A 13,609-nucleotide genomic window follows, 5' to 3' on the forward strand; every position below is an offset into this window, starting at 1 on the left:
TGCTCCCATGAAAGGAAAAACCAGGAGCGTAGGATGAATCGACTAGATCTACCAAAGGGCTTTACTATGCTATTAAGTGAAATTCCTTAATGGCTTAATCATTCAAGATTGATTTGTGACATTAAAATATTGTAATCTACATTTCCAATTAATTCAATTTCTGATAATTGCTTTAATAAAAAAGTTATGAATTTTATGGTTCAGAAGGTTGCAAGTTCTAAACTCCTTCAGAGACCTGAGTACACAATCCAGCCCAACAATCGCTTTGAGTGCTGGACTGGGACAGTTGCTTTCCTTTGGATGAGAAGTTAGTGAGCAACACTTTGTCCTCAGATAGAAACATCACCCTGGGCACTACATGGAGGTTTCCTGATGATGTATTTCGGCCATCATTAATACCATTGATCTAGATGTCAGCTTGTTACTTCTGCATCATTGTATACATTTCAACTGTATAAATAGGACAGATGCTGAACAAGCAGCAAGAGAATCAGCAATTATTGCACTGTGATATTAAACACAATATTTGCTGACTCCCTTGCTGCTTGATCAGCTTCTGTCAATATTTCAAGGGTAATGTGTCCATATTATCAGACAAGAGACAGAACAGTGATGCTGCTGGTTGAGTCGCTGCTTCACTGTTCCTACAACCCAGCTCAAACCCTACGCTCCTGGTTTTTCCTCTTCCCAAGGGGAAAAAAAATGAAGTTGCTGGATGTACTTCACATTGTTAACTTCTGGTGATATTTGTGTGGAAGTTTGCACATTCTCCCTGTGACTGCCATGTCTTTCCTCCAGGTGCTCTAGTTTCCTCTTATATCCTAAAAATGTGCAGTGATAGGTTAATTGGCCACTGTAAATTGCCCCCAGTGTGAAAGTCAGTGGTAGAATCTCAGGGGAGTTGATGAGAATGTGGGGAGAAACGAAACATGGGATTAATGTAGCATTAGTGTGAATGGGTGGCTGAAAGTCAGTGCAGACTATGTGGGCGGAAGGGCGTTTCCATACTACGCGACTCAATAACTAGAGGACTAGACTATATTTAAATTCCCCAGCTGTCATTGTTGGATTTGAAGTCAAAATCTAGAGTTAGCAACAGCAATTATGAGCCAGAAGCTATAAGGTTGTCTTCAAACCCCACCTGGTTCACTAATATCTCTCATAAATCTTTCATCTTTACCTGGTTTGGCCAGAGTGACTAACTCACATATTTCCTCTGAAATAGCCCAGCGTGCCAATCAGTTTAAGGGCAACTAGGGATAGGCCCTAAATGCCAGCAGATCCCACAACTGAATAAATAGGAACTGTTTCAACTGCAATGCAATCAGCAGGATTTACAACCACTAATGCACTAGCTTCAAGACCTGAAAGCAAATTGAATCCATGCCATTGTAACTTGGGTGCTTTAGAGAGATTTAGAAGTTCAAATGAAATTGTGACAAACAACAAGTGTGTGATTAATCACTTTATTTCTCATTACATAATCCTTGTTAAATAAGTTACTGTTCCCATAAGCCATGAACAGCCATTCACAAGATCAGATCCCTGAAGAGTTACAATTTAGTTAGACAGGGTTGTGTAATAAAATGGAGTTACAGACATGGTTGTGAACAAATGTTACTTCTTACGAGGCAGGGCAGCATCGAACAGTTGGTAGAGAACATAAACTGTACCTGAAATAGATGGATAAAAAAATTAGTCACATTTCAGCATTTACTATTAGACATACGATAACCATTCCTGGTCAATTTACCATATAAATCTTCCACCAAGATTTTAAGATAAGAATCCCCCAACCACTTTCTCTTGTACCCACCAGATCATTGCTCCCATGTCACAACTTGTCCTGCTCCTGGAAGTGGGTCCTAGTTTCTAGATGAGTAGTCCAGAGAATAGTATGACCATCCTTCCTCCTATGAAGCATCAATCCCCACTCAGTGACAATGCACCATCAGTGGGGAAGAGGATCCAGGGATAAAGCAAACCCAACCCAACAGATATGGTGCTCCAATGTACTGCTTTACCTCATCTCCCACTTCCATGTCTTGACACACCAGTTTCAGAAGTAACTACCCTACTGCCTTTCCTTAATTGACACATGAGCCTGAAGACTACACATCCCAGGGTAGGAAATCATAAATGATACTAGGCCATATCAAGCAGAATCATTTGCTTGCTTTCCCTCAAGGCAAATTTTACAGCTGGCTTTTACCAGACAGTCAACAGTTAGAAACATTTCATCATCTCTTCCCCACCACCCCAAACATATGTAATGTCATCCCCAAGCTACTAGCTATTACTGGGTCATGGAGGGCCCGTGATCTCTCTCCAGAACAGTGGCAAGTTGGCTGTTCATCCTTGAACCCAGACATAGAAAACTGCCTAGCCACTGAATGCTGGACAAGGGTGTGAATGTCTGGTTCAGCCAAACTTCCCATTCTTGTTCTCATGACTGCCCTTATAGCCTATGGGTTGATGCATGACTAAAGAGAGACCCATGACTTTACCTGTTGAGAATCCAGAGATAAATAAGTGTATAAGCCTTACCCCCAACAGTGAGTGCCATGGTTAGCCTGTAGAGCACAGCATCTCCAACCCCTCCTTTCAAGTAAACTGGTATCCCATTGTCTGCCTGTAACAATAAAAATAGGAATCAAAGCTCCTGTGCAAGTTGCATGAAGAAAGACCCAACCATCCAAACCTGGTGCTACTATTTGCTGGTTTTAATGGAATTAAGATAACGACTGAAATTCCCTACTTATTGGCAGTAAATGCACGGTGCAGGGCAACTAAACTCACTGGAAGGCCAACAAGAAGCTAGAGACCTTCAGAATAGATCACCCACCTGCTGAGTACAGTAAGGCAAGGTTGGAGTCCAACCTGAGAAGTGGAAGGGGCACAGCAGGACAGCTTACATGAAGTGGGTGGTGAAGTAGGCAATGCATGTGAACTTAATGTTAAAATTTAACTTTAGGAGGACTGTGACTGCCAAATTACACTTGCTCCCGTGTCATAAACTCAAAGGACACAGGAATCTCTTAAATCAACAACAGAGACAATATTCTCATTATCATTCTCAGATATACATATTCCTCATGACTAAGTGTTGTTGAGATGTGTTGCATAAGACCAACCACAAACTTGAGCTCTATTCCCCCCTTCAATTAGTAGTATCCTGCAGAGATAGACATCCAGGATTTGTTCAGGGAAAGCTACTGGATCCAGTCACCAGATGGAACATAGAATCCCTAACCACTCTGAGGAAAATCAACATGCTACACAAGGCCAGCCTTTGCTCAAACAGTCAACAAGGGCTCTGAAAATGCTCAAGTGCAGAAATGAAGGCATGCAACATTGTAAAGGGGACAGTGGGGGAGAGAGGTTGGCACCAGAAGCTGTGGAAGAGCCAATGGGTTTTGATGTCAGTACAAAAAACCCAAAACTATTAGATTAAAGCACAATCCAAAAGGTTAATGGAATGTTGGCTCTCATCCCAAGGAGTCCGGAACAGAGAGAGAGGGATGGGGAAATTTGCAAAGATTTTCCCAATGGAAAATTCCCAAGGGGACATTGATGCTGGAGGAGAGTTGGAGAGTGAGGCAGATCGGATTTTGGATAGGTAAGATTAATAAAGATACAAAAATGGAAGAGTAGTCACAGATCAGCTATAGTCTGACCAAGAGGCTTCCTGCTCCAGAGGTGTACACACTGCCTATTGTTTTACATTTATTCAGGACAATACTGAACATGGACTGCTTCAAACCATCAGCTCAGCTTTGCCTGCAGTTGCTGCCATAACTAAGGTGGCAGAAAGTTAGACTAACCTCTGCAAACCAAACATACCCCATTGCACTATACTCTGAAAGTCTGTCATTATAACAGACAATTTAATCAGAAAAAGAGAACTTTTAACTTGTTCTTAAAGCAAAGTGTAAAAGCAGCCAGAATTTAAAAACAAGATACTGCACAGCTTCTGATACATCCAAATGCAGAATAAATATTATTCCCTTTTAAATAAAACCAATTGCATTTTGGATTTGAATAATCCACTAAGCAGCATCTGGTGAGCTTCCTGCTCTTCTCCATTATCTGGCCTCAATCATCTTTTCTTAAAAGTCGACCCAAATATGATTAGCTCACAAATAGGCCACTCATCCTCCTCAATCCATCTAGATTAATCCAACTTTAATTTTTCAGGAGATAGACATCACAGGGAAGGTCAGTTTTTATGGCACTTGTGGCAGTGGTGAGCCACCTCCACACTCCCTATACCAGTCTAATTTCATCTTCCTGTCCTCTCCCCAGTAATGCACTTGGTTTCATTTAAAAGGGAATAATATTTATTTTGCATTTGGATGGATCAGAAGCTGTGCAGTGTCTTGTTTGTAAACTGTCTGCTTTTATACTTTGCTTTAATCCCCTGGCCTAATCCCACTCAACTGCTCAATCACAAACCCCTTAGTACGCCTTTTAGCAGAAATTGATTCTCATAAAAACATTTCTGGACACTCCCTCGACAATAACAAGAGTTTTAAACCACACAGTGTACACATTTTCCCCCCAAACTATCTCCTTGCCCACTTCAAATTATGATCAGTCATGTCATTGTTTCCTTGGAGGGTAATATCCCTGTGACCAACCAGAAAGTGTGAAATAGGATGAAAGTTCCAGATACAAAACGTTAACTTTGTTTTTCTTTTCCATGGATGCCGCCTGACCAGATGAGTGTCTCCAGCATTTTCTGTTTTTAATGCAGAATAGGCTTGTGAACTACAATGGAGAAACTAGAAAACCATGGAGCATTCAGTAAATCACTACTCTCCAAACTTCTTCCCTGGAGGAACTCCTTCTTCTCACTATCAGGGGTCACAGTGCACATGATGGACTTTGTCCCTGGCCTTTAATGTTGCTTTTCAAACTGCCTCACTAGAGATGGAGGAACGCCAAGTTTGCTCGTATCCCAGGAACTGCCAGCAATGTAATTTGCTTTGAATATACAATAGTACAGCACCTTTGGCCCATCGTGTCCGGTCTAACCAAAGTTTTATACACCGACAACACAACTTCCTGACTTTTATACTCAATGCCTCAGCCAATGAAGGCAAGCATGCCATATGCCTTCTTTACCACCCTATCCACTTGTGTTGCCATTTTCGAGGAGCTATGAACTTGCACCCCAAGATCCTTCTGTACATCAAAGGTCATTCGGGTCCAGCCACGATCTGTACACAGAGCTCAATGGGTTACGGAAGACCTGACTTACGAAAATCCAACTTTTAAAAAAATTTATGGGAGGATTTGTGTTAAGAATTTTTCAAGGTAATAGTAATAAAATGTTTTATGGTGTTCATTAACAACTGGGAATAGTGTATATTCTACTAGTTTAATTATGGGTAGTGTTAGGGCAAACATTTGATGAAATGAAATTGTAATAAGTGTATGCAGAGCAATATTGGTATGGACAGTTATAGAAAATGGATGTTTCTGATAAGAAAAAAAAATTGGCTTTGGACAATTCTCAGAAATGGAACCCTTATGAAACTCAGGAACTCCCTGTACTTCCCTCTTGCATTTGACCTCCCAAAATGCTTGTCACCCCTTCATTCATTTTTGCCATACACAATCTGACACACCCTGCGCCGTTTCCCATTGCGATGGACTCATCCTGGAAGAAAATTATCGCTCCTTGTCTTAACCTGTTTGCTAATTAGGAGAGCCTCAGAATCAGGAAAGATGAGAGGACAGAGTTAACCCTGCGAGTTGGTTAATAGGAAAACTGGCACTGGAATAAATGCTGGACGTATCAGCAATCTGACATCTTGGGAATAAATACTTAAATTTTTTAGATTAGGATATCAAGGATTTTGTATTCCTTATGATCATCTCACAGTACTGCCTAAAACTCCCTCATGCAAACTCACTCCAAGTAGAGGCATTACACAAGACCTTAACTATCTGTTCATAAACAAGAAATAACATGCCTTTGTTGGGAAATATCCAGCCACCTCCTTGACCACAATAACTTGCATAACTTCCTCCAAGTACTATTTATACAGCTCCCAGCTCTGCTTGCCACTGTATTCCTAAGTGAACTCCTTACTCAAACTAGATTGTGTGGTGCACCTTGCAGGAAACCCTTTGTTTTTATCCTCCGTACAGTAGGATCAGGGAGGACAGTATATTCCAGGATGTATGCAAACCTTTGCTACGGTTGAGCTGAAGTTCAAATAGAGCGAAGAACAGGAATAATATCAACTTAGTGCCTGGCCACTGTCCAGATCATCCAACTGTTCTCAATGGAATGGAACAAAAACTCAAGCAGACTTTAGAAATAGTGATTTTCATGTTCCAGTGAGCCACTGTACCATTATCTTGTACCATCCCACAACCAGTTAATACCCAGCCGAAGACAATAAACTTCAGCGCCGTGACCAAGTTTTTAGTCACCCGCCCCAGTGATACATGGATCCAATTATATCTAATAGTGCTCACTATTACTTAGTGCCTTGCTGCTTCCCTATATTAAAGGCACTATGTAAATGAAGACCACTGTTCTTCTGCAGAAGGTGGCAGCACATGGGCTGTGGCTCTGTTTGGAACCAGTTGCTTCATCGGTGTCCATCCGAAGTCAAGGACAGTAAAGGACACATTTCAACACTCAAATGGTCCCAACGAGACCTTGCCCTATGTAGGAAAATATTGCATGGAGTACCTCTTAAAGTAATCACAAGTCAAGTTTTCCCATTCTACCACGTCCCTGGGATCTGCAGTGCCTTAAGGAATTGCTCTTTCTGGATTAGGATTAGTGAGCTCTCACAAAAAGCCCAATAGAGCCACACATTTGAAAGCAAAGGTTAATTGGTGGGATATCTGCACAAAAGGGGTTAGGAGTGGATTATACAGCATTAAAGAGCCGAATTGCAGAAACAAAATTCTGCTTTAGTAACCCATTGAAATGATCAACACAACTGTGCAAGATACTTGAAGAACACACAGTCCAGTGTGTAGTGATGAATCTTCACTGGTAGTAATTGTGGAGAGATTTTAGCCAGCTGGAAGAATGCAAAATATTTGACCCTTTTACCCGGAAACTCAACAACCTCTGAAGTGCACCTCAATGCCTTTGGTTAGTTAGCCAACAATACTACTTATGGGCATGCAGCCAAAAAGCCAAGCTCAATCACAAAACAAGTTCACACCTTAACTACTGACCGTGTTTCTAGCCAACAATATGCCTGTTGGAAGCTCAAAAACCAATTCATTTCTTCACAAAAGGAAGGGCAAGAAAAATCAAGAATTCACTTTGGAAGAGCAGATAAGCTGTAAAGAAGTTTAAGGTCAAATATACAAGTTAAACACATTGAAACTATTAAAGCTGCAATACCCAAGTACAATAATGAATTTACTTTTTGAAATTTACTTCATAACAATTTCTAGTTTGCATTAATCCTTTTGGAAGTTGGACACAAACCAGTCCTTCTCCAATCAACACAGTTTGTATCTAGTTCCTGTGGTGGATAAGCTACAAGGAATGCTTTCTCCTAATAAATGTTTTAATTATCTCAAAATGATTTTCCATGTCACACCCTCAGGTTGGGAATTGTTTATCAAGTATTGTTTATGAATAAAATACAAAACATTTAAGTTTTAAAACTGCTATTATTGATACAAGCACCAAATCCCTTCAAATCTTGGATGTAGTCTTCTCAGTTCCATTCACAGATCTGACTATAAAGTGACAAAAACTTTTAACACAGATCTCATCCTGGTAAAATATGTGCTTGTTATGTAATTGTGGGCCACAGTAATTTGAGGCAAACTAATCTGTAGGTATTTTCCATTGGCCTCGTTCTGAAATCCAAGCTGTAGCGTGGTACAGCAAAGGAGATCAGGTCATAGTAATGCCTGGAACTCCATGGTGGTTGCTGGTAGAAATGGACAATTCAGCATTTTAAAGTACAACTAATTTAAGGCATGACATTGTAAAGTGCAGCATCCATGCAAGAAAGGTGGATTTAGACCCATGGTTCCCAATACTTTCCTCCACTGGGATTTACCTTACCTCCCATCTGGAGTTATCAGTCTTTACTAGTTAATCAATAGCTCATTCACCATTGTATCATATGACTACCAGGATGGGTGAAAGCGAAAGGAACTTTGTCTTTTCTTGTTTAGCAATTCATACATGTAGGTATGAGCAGCAGAAATCAGATTCTATTGTTTGAATACTACATGTTGGAATAATCAAAATGTTGAACACCTGCTGGTTCAATCGCTTAATGGTGCATTAATCCTCATGATCAGCTCCCAAACCGTGTTCAACAATGTGTCACAACCTGGAAAAACTTATGATGTAGATTAATAGCAGTACAATAACTGTGAAACCTATAAGCTGGGCTCAGATTCCCTGAATAGCCCGACCTTGTCACACACATACTGCTTACCTGAAAAATTTTCTGCTTCTCAGGGACCCTATTCTCCACCCCTCTGCGGGTTGCAGTGCTGAAGGTTCGTTGTGAAAGCTGCTGGAAGGCCTGAAGGGAAACAACAAATGCAAATATTCAAGTATGAAGTGCCCCACTTCTTGGCCCTCAATTATTTACCATCTACATTAATGACTCAGAGGAGGGGGTGGAGTGCAAGGTGTGAAGATTCATCAATGATACAGGAGTAGACAAGAGGGCATGCAGCAATGACAATATTTGGATCCTGCAACTGCATTGGGTGAGTGGGCAAAAACTTGTCAAATGGAGTTTAATGTGGGAAAGTGCAAGGTCATGGACTTCAATAAGAGGAATCCAAAGGTGGACAATCATCTAAATGCGGAGTGATTGCAAACGGATACAGAGCGATCCACGTGTTATTTTGCATGAATCACAAAAAGTTAGCTAATGGGTGCAGTAGAGTTGGGAAGGTAAATAGCATTTTGGCCTTTATTGCCAGCAGTAAGAGTTTTGAGACAGAGACACATTGTTACAGTCGTACAAGGTGTTGGTGAGGCCACAGCTGGAGTGCTGTGTAAAGTTTTGGTCCCCTTATTCAAGGACATACTAGCATTGGAGGCAGTCCGAAAGAAATTCACCAGGCTAATTCCTGGGATGACAGGAATGCCCTATTACAAGCGGCTAAAGAAGTTGGATCTATGTTCTTTGGAGTTTAGAAAAATGAGAGGTGATCTTATTGGCAGAAAGACTGAGAGAGCATGACAAGTAGATGTTGGGATGTCTCCACTAGAGGGGAAGTCTCAAACATGGGGTCATAGTTACAAGAAAAAGGAGCAATTTAAAACTGAGGTACATTGGAATTTCTTTTCACAAAAGGTGATGAATCTCTGGAATTCTCTTCCTCAGAGACTTGTGGAAGCTAGATCACTGGAGGTGGAAAATAAATTTTTGCAAGATCAAGGAACTGAGGATATGGGGAACTGGCACAGGAGAGTTCAGTTCTACCTTTAATGCTGAGGCAGGCTTGAGGGACTGAGGTACTTACTTCTGGTGTTTTCTTGTGTTCTCATATTTAAACTCAGCAACGGTGATAAATTTTCAAGTCAGGATGGTGCATTTCCATGCACCTGCTGCTCTTTCCTTTTGTGATGGCAAAGGATGCAGGATTCAGATACTTTTGGAACAGCCTTGGTGAGTAACTAGTGTATTTTGTAGATGGTATATAGTATAGTGCAGATGAGTCAGTGGTAAAAGTGCATTTAGGGTGGCTTATGGAGTACTGCTCAGGCTAGACAATTTGCATTGTGTATTCTGTATTTTCCTCACATGACATTGGAGGCCATTCATGCCATCAAGTCTATGCTGAGCAAGCTCATTCCCACATTATTTTTCCATAATCCATCCCTTCTCACATGCCCAACAACTACACCCCAATTCTCATACCACCCACGTATTCTCACAGTAATTTACAGCAGCCAACTAAACTAACTACCAGCACATCTTTGGGATGAGGGAGGGAACCACAGCACCTGGGAGAAACCCATGCACACTCCACAGTCAGTACTGGAGGGAGGATTGAACCTGGGTTACTGGAACTCCAAGACAGTGGCAGCAGCAACTACTGCTGCACTAGTGTGGCACCTCTGGGAGTTTAATACAGAAAATTAATCTTAAAGATAAAGGCAAATGGGGACTGATCCCACATCATATCTTTAACATTCAGTGCCGAACCACTGATGATTGCTGAGACCCTTCAGTTCAGTTGTGAGGATAAGTCCCTGGAAGCACTTGTTCGCAGCACATCTGAAAACAGGGTAAGACCAAACTACCAAGTGAAAGTCAAAATGCTGCAAACAAAATTTGAAACAAGAACAAAAAATGCTAGAGATAGTGAGTCACACAGTATGCCAGGAGAAAGGAGAGGGATGAGGTTCTGGAGCTCACCTACTACTAACAGCTGTCAACCTCCAAATATTCATTTTTCCTGATCAGGTACGGTTGGGAATAAGGGAGGAAAATAAAGTAATAGCAATTCAAGCTGACATTTGCAGATTGCACATGTACAACATAAATATTTTATGGGTATGAGTGTATCAATATTAATGAGCACCTAGATAATAGCCAAAACTTTTTATTATAGATTATCTGTAATCAAGTATCCAGTTTCAGTTCCTGTCCATTAAAGGATCCAATAATCCATGTCCACGTTATTATAATGTTTTAGTTCCATCTCAAGTAGGTATTGAATGTATATTAGTACTTTGCAGATTAATATTTCCAGATGATGAATATCAAAATAGCAAGGAGTACAGCAACTGACTTTGAGAGGAAAGACTTCTGAACTCAGCAGACAAACCAGGTAAAATTTAATGCTCAGAGGTACGGTCAATTTTTTTTTTACAGAAACTAAATACTGCACACAAAATGAGGTGCAAGTCCCAAGGCACCAATGGAACATAGCGTTAGAAGTTAAAAAGTTAAACAAGCATGAGGTAACAAGGAAGTAATGCTGACCATTAATAAACCACTGGCTAGGCCCCAGCTGGAGAACTGGCCTGGATTTTGCAGTTGTAATGATGGCAGAACTCAATGTTCACAATTAGCCTGAATGCTGATGACAAACTTGAGCCTGCACATCACAATGGAAACACAGAAATCCAGAAGCTGATATCAGTGATACCTTGCTCTTCCAGTGTACAATTCTAGCCACTGAAAACACTACACGTTGTTCAACAAGACTCAAAAGATATTTTAAACACCATATCGAGCCTCTCCAACACTGTAAAATAAGATTTGTTTCTATGGGATCTAACTTGACCAGAAAATACACTTCAAAATTCTTATACATATTACATATAATTTTTTCAAAAATATTTTAGCTTCTACCTTAAATCTACATGTGCACATCCCAGTCTATTGCAAACAAAATGCATTCAAACATTATACTTCCTATTTAATTGTGCCAGAACATTTTAATCAGACTGCTGCTGAAACAGTTTAGGAACATAATTGTTATAGGGGAGTCCAGAGAGTGCCAACCCACAGACAGGAATGATAGTTTGTAGTCAGCTTCTGTCAAGGGCAATCATAAGCGCCATCAATTTACTATTAACCAGAAAATCCAGACTACTATGCCCAATTATTGGCATCATATCATAGGTCCCGGACCAGGTGTTGAGAGATTTATTAAAATCATACCAGGGCTGCACTTGTTTCTCAAGAAGGCTAGATAATTGATAATTGTTTCCCATAGAAGAGGAAATCTGATAAGGATATTCAAGTGCTGTGACAGAATGAAGAAAAGAAACTATTTCCTGTGGCAGGAGGGTTTGCAGCTAGAATTCAGGTTTGGTCACTAGCAAAATAAAAGTGGCAAGATCAGCAAGTAAATTATGAATCGATCCACAATACAATGCCATAAAAGCTAATTCAATAACTTCCGGGAAGGTGTTGTCTAAAGGAAAACAGGGAGAAAATTTACAAAAAAAAGCGAGATTATTGAGACAGCCCTGCCAAAGGGCAAGACGTACGTGCGAGATCATCAACTAATCAAAAGGCTGGCTGGACATCCTTTTCACCTGGTACAGTCTCGTGGGGGTGGGGAGCCCTCAACTTGTCTCCAGATACAGGCATCACGTGAAACACATACAGCATCTGTAGTCCGCAAGCCACCCCCACCACCCAGCCTCCCCCCAAACCATCCCCAACCCACCCTCCCCCCACCCACACCAGCGGCCCACGATCCACACTCCGCTCCTCCTCGTCAAGGTCTTCCCGCTGCTCTTTCCCCCCGGCTCCTTGCCGGGCCCTGGTCTTCCTTCCCTGCTGCTGCTGCTCCTCCAGGTTTCCCCGCCATCCCCCCTCCTCCTCCTCCTGCCCCCGGGCTCCCCCTCCTCACCCGCAGGCCGCGCATCCCCAGGCCGCTCATGTCGCCTCGGCTTCCCGCAAGGACACACCAAAGCCCACAATGCACCGAGCGGAGGCAGGGTGGGTCACGTGGGACAGGCGCCCAGTGCGGCGGGTGATCACGTGATCTGTCTCCAGGCGAGGGGACGGAGCATGACGTGATCCCGCCCGCAGTCCCGATTGGTGGAGTTGCAGAAGCAGGCGGAGTTCTGCAGGGGCAGAATGGCATTAACCTTGCTCTTGCTGGTTGCGAGCCAACGCTCAGGCTTCACCCCTCTTGCAGATGCTCCAATGACCAAGGCCCATTCTTCTTCCCCTTCCCCTCCATCCAAAGCCCCAAACAGTCCTTCCAGGTGAAACACCAGCTTCTGGTTTATTTTTGTCACATGCACTGAGATACAGCCAAAACCTTTTGTTTTGCGTGCCATCCATCCAGGCCATGCCATACATAATTACATCGAGGAAGTAAAAAGAAAACAGAATGCAGAATATAGTGCAACATACGAGATGCTGGAGGAATTCAGCGGGTCAGGCAGCAGTTATGGAGGAAGATGGACAAAGTCAAGTTTATTGTCACATGTATGCACATGTTCAATGAAAAATTTGCAGCAGCATCACAGGCACATAACCTCACAAATACAAAATTCACAAGCAAAACATAAATTGACAACACAAATTATACAAGAAAGGATACAATGTAAAAGATGGTCAATGTATGGGGTTGAGACCCTTCATCTGGACCGGAATATAATGTTGCAGTTACAGAGAAAGTGGAGTGCAGCAGACAAAGTGCAAGGGCCACGATGAGGTAGATTGGGAGATCAAGAGTTCATCTATTAGCAGATGAAAGGTCCATTCAAGAGTCTGTGGACTGCACTCAATGCTCACCATGTGGCCCCCATCTACACTGGGAGAAGCCAAACATAGATTGGGCACCTAGTTTACAGAACATCTGTCTCCAAGAGCGATCCTATTGTGGCCTGCTCTACACTGGAGAAACCAAACACCTATTGGATGCCTGCTTTACTGATTACTTGCCATTGTCAAATATTACTTGGCAACATTTTTCTGAAAAGCATTGGAATGTCTCACTACGTTAAACTCACTATGTAACTACAACTTATCCTTATGATTAAAAAATAAATCAGAAAATGGCAGAAATATCCAGCAGGTCAGTCAGCAAATACAAAAAGAGAAATAAATGTTTCTGATCAATTACATTTTAGCAGGACTGTCAAAAAGCAGAGCAGACATCTTCA

General features: G+C 41.7%; 1 protein-coding gene across 1 annotated transcript; it reads right to left on the bottom strand.

Annotated features, from left to right (window-relative positions):
- Positions 1-1,452: 1,452 nt before the first annotated feature.
- LOC127568942 (cytochrome c oxidase subunit 7A2, mitochondrial-like) lies at positions 1,453-12,486 on the bottom strand. Its single transcript, XM_052013213.1, has 4 exons — positions 12,343-12,486; positions 8,445-8,534; positions 2,548-2,632; positions 1,453-1,673 (listed from the first exon to the last, which is right to left on the bottom strand). The coding sequence occupies exons 1-4, from the start codon at positions 12,370-12,372 to the stop codon at positions 1,618-1,620; spliced, it is 261 nt and encodes an 86-aa protein (XP_051869173.1). The 5' UTR covers positions 12,373-12,486; the 3' UTR covers positions 1,453-1,617.
- Between the last annotated feature and the right edge of the window lie 1,123 nt (positions 12,487-13,609).

Source organism: Pristis pectinata, chromosome 3, assembly GCF_009764475.1.
Source record: "Pristis pectinata isolate sPriPec2 chromosome 3, sPriPec2.1.pri, whole genome shotgun sequence".
Taxonomy (NCBI): domain Eukaryota; kingdom Metazoa; phylum Chordata; class Chondrichthyes; order Rhinopristiformes; family Pristidae; genus Pristis; species Pristis pectinata.